The 15,413-nt window shown below is 35.4% G+C and overlaps 1 protein-coding gene across 1 annotated transcript in view; it reads right to left on the bottom strand.

Moving 5' to 3' along the window:
• CCDC171 (coiled-coil domain containing 171) overlaps positions 1 to 15,413 on the bottom strand; it is a 289,149-nt gene that overhangs the window by 148,603 nt on the left and 125,133 nt on the right. The window contains exons 17-18 of the mRNA XM_054583183.1: positions 9,262 to 9,766; positions 8,443 to 8,559 (exon numbers count right to left, since the gene is read on the bottom strand). Coding sequence (XP_054439158.1) covers positions 8,443 to 8,559; positions 9,262 to 9,766 — 622 coding nt within the window. The remainder of the gene's footprint in view (positions 1 to 8,442; positions 8,560 to 9,261; positions 9,767 to 15,413) is intronic.

Raw genomic sequence — 15,413 nt, 5'->3', positions numbered from 1 at the left:
AAGTAATTTTCCTAGTGCCACACATATATTAAGCAATGTAACCCATATTCAAACCTAGAGTCAAAATTCTTATTTCACACTAGTACATATACAACATGTTTAATTTTCTCTCCTACATAATTTTAAAATTTTCTCTCCCAGATAATTAATAGTATGTGTATAATTCATAACTTTAAAATATAAGCACCTAGTTTTTAAGAGTAATTTACTGACTTTTTTTCACTTTAGAACAAAGATGATACAAGAAACAATACAATTACTACTCAAAATATTAAAAACAACTCCTTGGTATTGGCATACATGTACCAGTTTTCCTGGGTCTAAAAAGAAAAAAGTGCCAATGATGCCATCCATAGGTAGTTCTGACACGTAAAATTGTTTAAATTTTCAGCAAGTTCTTTAAGAAGAAAAAGACAGAGAGAAAGAAAAGAAAAAAACCAAGTTTTAAGAAATACCTTTTTTCACTTCAGAATTTTCCGATTATTTCCTAAAAAGACTTTCCTAAGATTTTGCCATTTCAATTTCCCACTTCATTGAAAGAATTAAGATACTGCACATAACATTAGATAATTCGAGAGACATGGATCAATTACAAATCAAAGCTGAGCGGATATCCCCGATGCCTGTGATATGACAAAAACACCCTACTGTGAACTGGTCAAATAAACCATGGAATGAGTAGCTAATACATATAACCAAGACATTAAAAATCATTCTCTAGAAGAATATTAAGAGAAATGGGGAAAACCCTCAAAAAACACAACTTCTTTTAAACTAAAGCTATGATAGTATATTAAAGCACAGCATCACTTCTGTGACAGTCATGCCAAAAACGCATAAGCTTATCCTCGTGATGAGGAAACAAATCAAAATTGAGGGTTCTTCTACAAATAAATGGTCTATAATCTTCAAGATCATGATGGTCATGGAAAAAACAAGGAACTCTTCCATGCAGCGGAAGACCAAACAACACAAACTAAATGCAACACAATTGTAAACCAGATGCTTATACTATAAAAGACATGGTTGGGACAACTAAGGAAAATAGAATGGGGTCTGAACAGTAGTTGTGTATCAGTGCTGGTCTCCTGATATTGATCATTGCACTCTGGTTGCTTACAAGAACATCTTTGAAATGCACACTAAAATATAAGGAAGTAATGGGGAATCATGTCAGCAACTTGCTTTCATATCATTCATCAAAAAAAATAAAAAGAGTTCTCGGGAGTGTAATTGGAACTTTTCTATAAGTTTAAAGGTTAGTTCAAAATAACTTTTAAATGAAAATATAAAATATTAAATAGTCTATGATATTTATAATATTTGTTAGTCTGTTAGTGGATGGATGGGTGGGTGGCAGGATGGATGAGAGGGAGGTGGACAGGGTGGGTAGAAAGAAAGAGATAAAGGGATAGAATAGATTGAAAAGACATACACAAAAATATTAACAGTAACTATTCCTGTATGATGGGAAACTATTTTTGTTATTGCCGCTGTCTTATTTTTTTCCCCCCAAGTTTTCCGAATTGACCAATTTTCTTTTATAACTGAGGTAGCAGGCACTGAGATAATTCACTTTTTAAAATCTGAACCCTCTCTAATGCTGACATTGTTGATTGGCTGATCTATCCCATCCACAAACCCTCCCTTTTCTTTTGCCAACTTCCATCCAGCCAGCTAGGGATAACCATGCAATCCAGTTCAGGCCACTGAAACAGCAGCAGAAACTTACCTGGGGGCTTTTAGGAAAGCTCTGTCTTGCTGATATAAAGGGAAATATTCAGCAGCCATATTTTCACATGTTTAACAGCCTTCTTGAAATATAATTCACACACAATACCACTCACCCATTTAAAATACACAAATCAATGGTTTTTAATATATTCACAGAACTGTGTAATCATCATCACAAATAATTTTATGACATTTTAGTCACCCCCAAAAAGAAACACCATATCCATTAGCAGTTATTTCCCATGACCCCCAACAACCGACCTGGCATTAGGCAACCACAATCAACTTTCTGTCTCTCGATTTGCCTAATTGGGCATTTCAAATACAGGTATACCCTGGAGATATTGTTGGTTAGGTGCCAGACCACCACAATAAAGCAAAAATCACAATAAAGTGAGTCACACAAATTTTTTTGTATTCTAGTACATACAAAAGTTATGTTTATACTATACCATAGTTGGTCAAATGTACAAAAGAATTATGTACAGAAAAACAATGTACATAGTTTAATTTTAAAATACTTTATTGCTAAAAATGCTAACCATCCTCTGAGTCTTCAGTGAGGCATAATCTTTTTGCTGGTGAAGGGTCTTGCCTTCATGGCTGCTGACTGATCAGGGTGGTGGTTGCTGAAGGTCCAGGTAGCTGTACAATTTTTTAAAATAAGGCAGCAATACAGTGTGCTGCATGGATTGATTCTCTGTAGCATGTGATGCTCTTTGGCAGCATTGTACCCACAGCAGGCCTTGCAAAATTGGAGTCAATCCTCTCAAACCCTGCCTTAGCTTTATGAACTAAATTTAGGTAATATTGTAAGTCCTTTGTTGTCATTTCAACAATCTTCATGGCATCTTCACCAGGAGTAGAATCCGTCTCAAGTAACCACTTTCTTTCCCCATCTATAATAAGTAGCTCCTCATTGCTGAAATTTTACCATGAGACTGCAGCTATTCAGTCACATATTCAGGCCCCACTTCTAATTCTACTTCTCTTGCTATTTCTACCACATCCACAATTACCTCCTCACTTGAAATCTTGAATCCCTCAAAGTCCTCCATGAGAGTTGGAATAAACTGCTTCCAAACTCCTGTTAATGCTGATATTTGACCTCTTCCTATGAGTCACAAATATTCTTAATGGCATCTAGAATGGTAAATGCTTTCCAGGGGGTTTTCAATTTACTTTGCCTAGATCCATCAGAGGAATCACTAGCTATGACATCTATAGATTACAAAATGTGTTTCTTGAATTATAAGATTTTAAAGTCAAAATTACTACTTGAATCAAGAGCTGCAGAATGGATGTTGCTTTAGCAGGCATGAAAACAACATTAATTTCATTGTATATCTCCATCAGAGCTCTTGGGTGACCAGCTGCATTGTCAATAAGAAGTAATATTTTGGAAAAAATCTTTTTTTCTGAGCAGTAAGTCTCAACAGTGGGCTTAAAATATTCAATAAACCATGTTGTAAACAGATGTGCTGTCATCAAAGCTTTGTTGTTCTATTTACAGAGCACAGGCAGAGTAGATTTAGCATAATTCGTAAGGGCCCTAGGATTTTCAGAATGGTAAATGACCACTGGCTTCAACTTAAAGTCACCAGCTGCATCAGTCACTAACAAGAGATTCAGCTTGCCCTTTGAACCCTTGACGACCAGCACTGACTTCCCTCTGGCCATGAAAGTCCTAGACAGCATCTTCTGGCAATATAAGGCTCTTCCATCTACACTGGAAATGTGTTGTTTAGTGTAGCCACATTCATTACCTTTCTGACATCTGGATAGCTTGCTGCAGTTTCTGCATCAGCACCCGCTGATTCACCTTGCAATTTTATATTAGGGAGGCAACTTCCTTCCTTAAACCTCGCAAACCAATCTCTGCTAGCTTCAAATATTCCTTCTGCAGCTTGCTCACCTCTCTCAGCCTTCCTAGAATTAAAGAGAGCTGGGGCTTGCTCTGGACTAGGTTTTGGCTTAAGGGAACATTGTGGCTGATTTGATCATCTATCCAGACCACTAAATATTTTCTTGTCAGCAATGAGGCTGGTTTCACTTTCTTATCATTGATGTGTTCACTGAAGTAGCACTTTTCATTTCCTACAGAAACTTTCCTTTGCATTTACAACTTGGCTGTTTGATGCAAGAGGCCTAGATTTCAGGCTATCTCGGCTTTTGTCATACCTTCCTCACTAAGCTTAATCATTTCTAGCTTTTGATTTAGAGAAACATGCAACTCTCCCTTTCACTTGAACACTTGGAGGCCACTGAAGGATTATTAACGGGCCTGATGTCAATATTGTTATGTCTCAAGGAACAGGGAAGCTCGAGGAGAAGGGAGGGAATGGCTGGTCAGTGGAGCAGTCAGAGCACTCACAGCGTTTATTAGCCATTAAGTTCACCGTCTTATATGGATGCCATTTGTGGAGCCTCAAAACAATTACAATGGTAACATCAAAAATCACTGATCAAAAATCACCATAACAAATATAATAATAATGAAAAAGTTTGAAATACTGAGAGAATTACCAAAATGTGGCACAGACACACAAAGTGAGCAAATGCTGCTATAAAATGCAGGGTTGCCACAAACTGTCAACCTGTAAAAAACTTAGTAAATGCAAAGCACAAAAAAGTGAAGCATAATAAAGTGAGGTATGCCTGTAAATGGAATCAAATAATATATGACTTTTGTGACTAGCTTCTTTCACTTAGCATAATAAGTTCAAGGCTCAGCCATGTTTAATATGTAACAGTACTTCATTACTTTTCATGGCCCAATAATACTTCATAATTTAGATATTTATCCATTCCTTACTTGATTGACATTTAGGTTTATTTCCCCTTTTTGGCCACTATGCATAATGCAGCAATGAACATTCATATACAAGTTTTCGTACAGATACACATTTTCATTTCTCTTGGATATACATCTAGGACTAGAATTATTGGCTCATATGATAACTCTGTTTAACTCTTTGAGGAATTGCCAGACTCTTTTTCCAAAGCAGCTGTATCATTTTTCATTCCTACCAGCAATGCATGAAAACCTTCACACTATGTCCTTCCGCTTTCCTTCCTGCCAATACACAACCCTGATGCCTGAAAATAGAGTAGCCAGCTTAAAACTAGGAGGCATAAACATGAAGATGCTAAGGATGGCAGAGCAGAAAAACAGTTTGGATTTCTGCCTACGTCCAGGCTTCCTGTTACTTGGGAGGAAAAAACCCTGCATCATTAAGCTAGTTTAAGTGGGATCTTCTAATAGTTACAAACAAAGCAAATGTTTATGCCACCAAACATAATTGCCTCATTATATTCAGAGGAGGAAATTTCTCCTTGATCTTTACATGCTAATTTATAACAAAACCATGTTTTAAAAAGAGAGCTGTATGAGATATCTAAATTGTATGAGATAAGATAAACTAAGGTATGTCCATTTGATCCACTCAAAATTTTTATGCATGTTCTTTATTATTCAGTTAATGTAATAAATTTTATTAATAATCAATTATTTTGTCTAAAAAGTTAGTAAACAAAGACTAAGCATTTTACAAATTAAGCCATTTAATTCTCTAAATAACTCTATGTGACTTTAAATAACGTGCCATGTCACACAGGTAGTATCAGAGCCAATATTCAAAGCCAGGTTAACGCTACACTATCTTGTCTCCCTTGTAGAGAACTCTGGCAATTTCAGAACAGAAAATTAATAATTAGTCATCTAAAAATGTGTACACACAGACGTGAGTGTGTGTCTATCACTAAGGTTATACACTACTTACACGGTGAGATGGGTGCTAGGGAGCAATTTTTTGTAGCACCTTCTCTATGCCAGGTACTGTACAAAATTTTAGTGAGTATTATCTCATTAAATCCTCAAAACAACTAGGAAGATGATACTTATTTCCATTTATAGGTAAAGAATGGGAATCCCAGTAAAGTTCAATAACTTGTCCAATTTCACACCACTACTAGCAAAGCTGGATATAAAATCAAATCTGCCTTGTTCAAAGCTAATACTCTTTCAACTATACAATAATGCTTACCTACTTAACAAACGCCTAAATTATAAACTCATGATGACTATATAAGCTGTTATAGTTTTATATTTATTACCCTCATTATTATCTGTTGAAAACCTCTGATATACTTTACCTGTTGGAAGATATTTTTCCATCTTTTCTGCTAATATATCTGAAATTTCTACTACTAGAAAACACTTAAAAATGAAAGTGTAACCTGAGAAGGATAATGTATTAATCTCTCATCATGTTTTGAAAGAATAAGCCCAAATAGTTAAGTCATCTCTGCAGAAGGTCCACACTGATCACTTTTTACTAGTCCAATAATAGTCAATTATCTACCTGTCCAGACCATCTCTCTTTCATATGCTTCAGGACTTTGATACATCAATTATTCTTCCCCTTTAAGCAGCAATTACTTTCTCCACTCTAAGTAGTGTTCTTTAGCCAACAAGCATTTAAAGCCTTCCCTAAAAATAAGTCTCCCTGAACTTGCTATTTCCTCAGGCTATTAGAGGCACAACCAGGTTCTAACATCAAAGGCAGCACTGTTCCTGCAGATGGGCAGGCACTTAATGACGCTACTCTTGGCCTATCTTCTACTTGGTAAGTCTTACCTACATATATTTTTATCAGGGTGTCAATAACATTGTGTCAATATTTTAACTTAAAAATGTTGCATGGGGGCCACTTTTGGAATATATACTCAGGGTGGGGAATCACTGCCTACTTTTATAAAACCTCTACAATCTGATCCCTTGCCAATGGTCCAACTTTTCTCCCACAATTCCTCAATATGGTTATTAGAAAATACATTTCAGTAACCACCATCAATAAGCCAGGCCTGTTAGGCATGAATTTCCATTCTTGTCTCTTTAATGTCCCTTCTTCCATTCTATCTCATTCCCACTTCTGCTTCTCTGCTTACACTATGCACTTCTTCTAAAACCCACCTCTCCTCTCTAACTTACTATCATTCCAGACCCAATTAAATTACTAGTTTCACCCACAGCCTTCCCAATACTCAAATGCCCACACTGCACCGCACTTTTATGGATTTTTACATTTAAAGCCTGTATTGCCCCATCTAATCCTTCATTACATTTTGCCTAACATTGTTCATGAATTGTCATTCTTCTTCTATAACTGCTCAGCATATTTTCTAGAGGGCCAGATTGGGTCCCATATATTTCTTTTATCTCCTAAAGTAAATACAGCACAGTAATAAGGAAAAAATGTGTTAAATAAAGTAATAATATAAAATAATTGAAAACAAGATTAAAGCCTAAAAAAACAATCTACTTTTATGTGTCCACATACCTACAAAGAATATGAGTAACACAAATCATCTGTTTATTAAAATAAACCTAAAAACTTCTATTACTTTTTTTAAGAATATTAGTTTTGCTGTGAAGCAATGACACCAACCTTCTTAAAATAAATTTATTTAGACTTTTACTTAAGACTCTAAAACTAATATACTTAGGTTTTGCCAATACATTAAATATGTATATTGCTTACCAACATAAATTACTACTATCTACAAATAACCTCTGAATCATAAATTTCCTTCTATAAGAGCCTAGGTTTAGGTTTAGATATTTGAAATCACAATAAATGATCTGTATTTACAGAAGAGTGTCTAAACAATAAAATTACATCCTAAATTATTATTTCATTAATGCTTACAACATTTAATTAACTAGGCAAGTAATAACTTCATTATACTATTTGCACTATTAAGATATCTGAAATGATGCCCCGTCTGGTGTGGCTCAATGGATTGAGTGCCGGCCTGCAGACCAAAGGGTCACAGGTTTAATTTCCAGTCAGGGCACAGGCCTGGGTTGCGGGCCAGATCCCCAGTAGGGGGTGCATGAGAGGCAAACACATACTGATGTTTCTATCCTTCCCTTTCTCCCTCTGCTCCCCTCTCTCCCTCCCTTCCCCCGCTCTAAAAATAAATAAAATCTTTAAAAAAAAAATTTTTTAAAGATGGCTGAAATGACAATAATTAGTCCAATGACATAGCTTAACCAATAGGTAACTATATGTTATTCTTCTAGCATAGAGAAATTAATTTTCATTAAACTTTTCACACAAATATATCATGTAATCTCAGTCACAACAAAATAAATTTGAACTTTAGAACTTTGGAAATTACAGGTTATAGGTGGTTCCATACATGGTAGAAAGAAACAGACTATTCATATTAACACCATTTAAAATTAATTAGAAAAAATAAAAATATCACCAAGTGAGAAAGGAAAATTTTCTGCTGTTCATTTATTACTCGAACTTCTAAAATTTACAGGTAGAAAGAGAAATGAAGAAAGGCTAAAACATGTGAAAGAACATTACCAATATAATTTACCAAAAAAAACAAAAAACAAAAAATCTAATGATGAGAAGGAAAATCAGATCACAAAGGAAGAAAAATGAGGTGGCTACATTCACCTAAAAATGTCATTTAATTTTTCCATAAATAAAGACAAAATTGCTCATCAAAATTGACACTAATTGCCTACATCATTAAACACAGATTTAACAATGTCCCTTACCTGAATAAAAGATGAGAACAAATATATTTTCTTCCTAGATTGTTTATAAGAATTTGTACCATTAAGCATGTGTAAACATTTGCTTGTAAATGTATTTTGAGAGGACATGAAAGAGGGAACCATACCTGTTTTACTAATGACTTCCTGTAACTCAGCCATAGAAGTGATTATTGCAGCAAGAAGGTCAGAACTGGTGAGCCAGCTGAGAGCTTGCAGACAACGTAACTGTTCCTTTTGATGTTCTGCAAAAATAGAAAAAATCCATTATGCAATGCTACAAAAATTTATTAAAATCTATGTTAAAAATTCATAGCCATGTTTAGCTATTTAAGAAATATATCAAAACTGGTAGACAGAACTTTGCCTAGTGCAGAAAAGTCTAACAAGAAATATTAGATTTGATTGACTTTACTTATTTATATATGACTATTAACTGACATCAAAAAAAGAGAAAGAAATTTTCTTTAGTTCTACTTACATTACTTGCTTTTCAAAAGTTAAAACTGAAATCATTGTTTCCTCGGAATAGTCAAATATTCAAAAAATATAAGCTGGAAAATTTATATTAGTCTCATTTTCATTGAGTTCTTCATTAGATTTTTAACTCTGATTATTTTATACTGATTCATAGAAAGTGAACATAAATTATACTGCTAATTAATTTTAAATAGGGCAGAGTCTGGATGGACTTAACTGAAAAACTATATAAACTACTGTGAAAAGAGCATGCAAATCTGATAAAGCTAGACAAAGTTGAAATTATACATATTTGCTACTTTATAATTTAAAGTTTATAACAAAAAATCAAAACCTAGTTTATACATAAATATACACAACAACATTTTAAATGAATGTTAAGTTTTTGCATGAGGGTGAAAGTGAAATAGTCCCATTGTATGTCACTTACATTCAACTTAGATTTTAAAAAGCACAAATTATCTTACTTGGAAATTTATGCTTGTCTTTGGGCTCTCCTGTACACACTAACATGCCTATGCCTTCTTTGAAACTTTCCATCCAGGTAAAAAGAGAAGCACATGATTGGCCCAAAACCTTGAGTCTGTGTGCTGCCAAAACTGCAATGACGCCTTTCCGGAATACATGTATCAATCCTTTGAATGGTTTTTTCTTCATCTTGGCTTCCTCTTGCTTCTTTTCCTCTACCGTTGACAAAGCCTGGGCTAGAGTTCTAACTTCCAATTCGAACAACTCAAAGGTGTTGACCTGCTCCTGGAGAAAATCTCTCTGTGTAGATAAGGCACATGATCGGCTATACAGAGGATATAAGGCACCAGCCATCAAGGCACAGGCTGCCAGCAAGGATGTTTGCTCCTTTTGAGTCTGTGATAACACATTCTTGATGCGTGAATTTTCAAGAACCAATTGTTCATGTGACTTCTCAATATGGTTCAATTTTTCCATATTTTTTTCAGCAATTTCTTGAAATTTCTATAAGGAGAGAAGTCATAATATGAAATAAACAGGTGTATTATTAATTCCTTTTTATAGAAAGAAAAACATTTGCTGACAACTACTTCTTCAAAAGACCCATGTTCTAAAATATCCAACAAATACATATTATGATAGAGCAACAGTGGACCAAACAGCTTAGATCTGAATATGCACAGTAATTTTTTCTTTTTAAGATTCAACATATTTACTTCTAGAGAGGGGAAGGGAGGGAGACAGAAAGGGAGAGAAACATCAGTGCAAGACACGTCAATCGATTGGTTGCCTCTTGCACGCCCCCAACCAGGGGCCTGGCCTCCAACCCAGGCACATCGGAGCCAAACTGGTGACCTTCTGCTTTGCAGTCCAGTGCCCAGTCCACTGAGTCACACCAGCCAGGGCAAATGTGCATGGTAATTTTTAAATCCTCTTACATAGTAGCTTTATATAAAGTAGAATACATAAATTTAAAAGTACTTCATAAATTTCCTGTACATTAATGAAAAAATACACATACTTAGAAAGAAAATCTCTTACATTTCTCATAATTTCTCTTCTTCCATTTTTCATTAACTTTTATTTTCTGCTTTTAAACAGAAATTACACCACCAATAGAGGCTTTCCTATATAAAAGGAGACCTTACTTTTGCTAAAATAAGCAAAGGGTTAAATCAGCGATACAACAAATAGCACTTGACTCTCTGCCATTTACTAGTTGAGAAGGAACTGACTCTCAAAACATACTCATATTTCAATTCCTTTCTTACCCTCCCAAGACAGAAGGCTGTACAAAGTACAGCTCCAGTGGGGGGAGGAAATACTAATTGTAAGTGGGGCCTCAGCAACAATCTGATTCTTTTTTCCTAATCAAGGCACTTATATCCTAAAACTTAATTTGAAACACAAAGAAATTTTAACTGCAGAGACCTTATTTTAATCACTAGAAAGTAAACTAGCTCTCTATGAAATCTAATGACCAATCATTAAGGAATTGCTGATGTAGAATAAATTTTAGAACATTAACAGATCCCAGTTTCCTTCACAGATTCATTTATCACTCAAAAAACATTTATTGATTACTCACTAAATTCCATGTGCCAGGAAAACAGACAAGTAAATCAATTATTGTGGTATAATGATAGAGCTATGCCAGATTGCCTGAGGTACACAAAAGGGAGTTTATACAAAATGTTGTTACCAGGCTTTTGGAGGGTTATGGTAAAGGACAAGTAGGAGCCATAGCTACACTATAATAATTTAACCTAATCTTTAGAAATCAATGGTGCTTTAACGGTTTCATTTGGACCTTTAATTAGCCAGGTGAGCTGCCAAGACTTGACCAGGTATCTCTTTTTTTAAAAAAGCAGGCCAAGGGGGTTCATTTTGAATAAGGGGGTCAATCAGAGACCGAAAAATCATACTCTGGTTATGTATGATAAAGTGAAGTGCTATCTTCATTATATGCAGTCATTAGGAAAATATGTCTCTTTGTATTATTGGTTCAGACTGCACTCTGTCTAAAATTTGGTATTGATCTTTAGGAGAGGTTTATAGCAAGTGTGCGTCTGATTCAAGTGTTCCCCGTGAACAACTAAAAGAATCAAAGGAATTTCTAAAATTTACATTAGCAGCAAGACCTGAAAGTGATAAGACTTGGCTAAAATCATACAAAATCTTGACTATTCTGCAAGATTTGGTATCAAAGCCTATTATGGACAATGTTGATAGGCAGTAGTCAAAAGAATTTAAACTTGTTAAATACACTGCTGAGGAAAGTAATTCCTATGGCTGGACAAGAGGTCCCCAAAGGTGTACAGGGGATGCATGTACTCTCTGGGGTGCGGTCCTGAGTGCAGGAGTAAAGGAAGTATACAAGAGGCCACTCTCTGAAGGATTAGACTTCTTCGATTCTTTCTCTTGGGCAGGAAAAAGAAATTGTATTTTAGACACTGTTTTAAGTGTTTCTGTACTATAATTCCCTCGATTTACTCTAACTCTTCTTGAAAGTCTGATCGGGCCATTACTGTGAGAAATAAAGAAATTGTGGCTTGCCCTAACCACATCACCCAGGTGGCCACTGCTGTGGTAGCAGTATTCGGTCACTGGAACCGTGCCCCAGAGCTCCATACAAAGACTGGTAAAGGAAGTGGTGTCCCACTAGGAGCGGTTGAAAAAACAAGAAACTCAGACATACTAGTCAGGTGAACTGCTTGGAAGCTGATGTGAGACACCCTTTTAAGAGAGGAGACTTTTAAGAAAAGGGAAAACTGATGCTTGAAATTTAACTGGAGAAAGCAGGAAGACTAGCATATAAAAAAGAGCCAGAAAACAGGAAAATATGTTAAAAGGACCTGCAAATAACTCAGTTATGTCTAAAGAAAAGAGAGAGAGGAAAATTTAAGAAGTAGGCTGAGAACAGATAATTAAGCTAAGGAAATTAAACTTTATCCAAAAAGCTATGAGAAGCCATAAAATCCTGGCACATTCTTTACGCTTCAGCAAATGGATGGGAGAATCCAAAATATAAAGGCCGCCAAGGGAGACTGCCAGAGTTGCAGGGAGGGGGATGAAATGAGGGGAGCAAACGGGAATTACAAAGGTCAGTGCCACAGTCTCTCCAAAATCAATTCCATCAGTTCAATTAGAGGGAAAAAAAGGAAAATTATAGGAAAAAAAAATCTACGGTAAAAGAGGCACACCAGTCATAGCTACATAATAAAAATAAAACTGAATCTAATCAGGTTCCTGGTGGCTGCCTATTTACATATTCAGAGATCTCAAAGTTTTAGGCAGAAGTGTTTTTTCAACAAAAATTACTTTGTTGAATGAAAAAAAATGGTAAAAAGGTATTTTGTCATGATATTTTAAATATTTCAAAATAATATTCAACATCATCGGTCAAAATCAAGTGGATGGTTCAAGGACAGCCCATTGTGGAAAAGACTGATTAATTTTAGTGCATCACAGATTACAAACTCCTCTACTGTGTACTTCTAGTTCCACAAACCAGCAGGTTAAAGCTAAAAGCATTTTTATCTGGGCAGCCAGAAATGGACAGTCCTGGGATGAGGATGACAGGGTTAATTAAAACACAGCTAGAGCCCTGGCTGGGTGGCTCAGTTGACTGGAGCATCCTCCCCATACACAAAAAAGGTTTCAGGTTCAAACCCTGGTCAGGGCACATGCCTAAGTTGCAGGTTTGATCCCCAGTAAGGGCGACTACAGGAGGCAACCAATCCATGTTTCTTTCTTTCTTTCTCTCTCTCTCTCTCTCCCCCCCCCCCACCCTTTCTCTCTAAAAGCAATAAACATATCTTTGGGTGAAGATATAGAAATAAATAAAAATCTAAAATACCAAAAATACCCCACTTCTCTCTATATAGAGAAAAAGAGGAACATGCTGCAATTTTTTTAAAAAATAAAACTGCCAGTTTTACACACACAGCCAGTTTTCATTTTAGATTACCTTGTAGAAGTAGTGGCAATGAAATAAAGCAATTTTTGAAGATCTTTATGTTATGGCCCCCAAATTTTGATCACTTTTACTAATTATATCTTTAAAAGTGCTGATTAATATTAACTACTACCACTATGGATAATTTCATGAGATCATGAGAGGAAGAGTGTATAACTTCTAGAGTAAGGAAGAGATGCCATTTATAATTGCTGAAAGAATAAAAATAAGATAAAGAATACCTGTGAAATCTATTGATAAATAAAAATAAACAATCTCTAAAGACCATTTAATTGTTTAATAACCATCTGTTGTCTTAAATCATTCTTGGTTTAAGTAATGATAATCAAAATACCAAGTATCAATGGTTATTTTAAAAAATCAACCAGGCCAATATCAATTGGATAACTGGGATTAGCAAAGTAGGATATTTGAATTAAAGATTTAAAAATAATTAAATTTTTCAAGTTCTTACTGACAAAATGTTATGACAGTTTTGTTCATTTCTGCATCCCCGGCATTTCCACTAAAATCCAGAATCACAGAAATGCCTGTCCAGTGGCCTTCTCAAGCTAGAAAGCTCATAGGCACCTCAAGCTAGAGTTATCCATTCCGGTACTACTGATTTTCCCTCTGAAAGTGTTCATAATACTCCTCTTTATATCAGTAAATGGTACCAATATCTACTGAATTATTCGAGTCAAAAACATTATAGTCAATCTTAATTCCTCCTTCGTTCGCCCTATCCTCTGCATTCCCAAATCAAAGCCATCAGCAAACACAACGTCCATCCCGATCCATCTCCTCTGCTTCCACTCTAGTGCCAGCTGTCATCACCACTAGCCATTTGTGCCCTTTTCAATGCTACATCAGATTCTGTCAGTCCAGTCCTATTGCTTTACCTCTTTTTCTTTACTGAACCAAAGTTCCCCACTCAAGTTATGACATCACCACGTGCCTTCTGTAAAGGTTTCACCTTCTCTCATGATTCTCAACGTGGAAAAGGAGACAAGGATCTGCTCCTTTATTTTCCAGACATGAACCTCACACCACCTTTCACAATTTAACCACATTCTCTAGCATCCCAGGTCATTTTCCTTTCCACTCCCCTCACATAATTCAAATTCTTACAATATTCAGAAGCTATTTCAGGGTCTATCTATTCCATTACACCTTTTACTATCATTCTCACTCACATTCTGACTTTGACCATCTCGAAACTTAATTAAACCATCCAAGCATTTAATTCCTACACTGCTACTTACTTATATCTTGTGTGTATATCTACTCTCCCTCAAATACAATAGAGTGCTAGTTCCTAGAGGCCAGGAATTACTTACTACAGTGCTCTATACCCTGTAGGTATTTAATAAATATTGAGCAAATTAAATAATCCTGTACAAAATGTTCCTTGGTGCTTAGCACAGGGTTTTGCCCATTAAAGACACTGAATAAATGCCCAATGAATAAAAAAATTTTTACAAACATAAGAAGAAAAATATAATTTAAAAAGATATAGTTTCTAAATATAATTTGAAATTTATCAACATGTCAGAATTCTGTTGTAAATTAATTCTGATAGTCCACAGGGACCTTCAGAGGTACTGCATTATTTACTGTTCTTGAAGAACAAAGCCTGTTTGATGGCAAGGCTAGCAACAGCTATAAGAGCAAATTTTCCTTTTAAAAAAAATCCTGTGTTCTTTACCCAAGGAGATTAAAGGCCAATATTTTTGAAGCAAATATAAGGAACATCACCTTCAAATGGGACAAAAACATTCCTAGTACTGAAATCCTCCTTAGTGGATTTAATTTCAAAAATAATATTCCCAAATTTCTCCCACCCCCCCAAAAAAGTCTTACCTTGCAATATTTTTTAAAAACTAAATATATAGAATAGACACCTTTTACACACATTTCCCTCTTACATCAAAAATACTATATAATTTCTCAAGTTTTCCTTTACTCTCTGACAAATTCCAAGTGTACTCAAAATGCAGGGAGAGGACAGCTTTCTTCCTTAATGAATCACACACTCACTTCCTGAAACACACAAGTTTTGAGGGATGCCTTACTGGCTTACAGCGCTCCATGAACTTTGAGTCTTTGAGCCAGAAATTAGACACTCCCTAGGGAGTAAAATTCTTTATCAGTTTTGCTTGCTGAGTTTCTATTCTTTATGTTGGCAAAAAG

The sequence above is a fragment of the Pteronotus mesoamericanus genome, unplaced genomic scaffold (assembly GCF_021234165.1).
Source record: "Pteronotus mesoamericanus isolate MK-2021 breed Mesoamerican mustached bat unplaced genomic scaffold, CSHL_Meso_final contig_73, whole genome shotgun sequence".
Classification (NCBI taxonomy): domain Eukaryota; kingdom Metazoa; phylum Chordata; class Mammalia; order Chiroptera; family Mormoopidae; genus Pteronotus; species Pteronotus mesoamericanus.
This window is presented reverse-complemented; position numbering and strand designations above follow the sequence as displayed.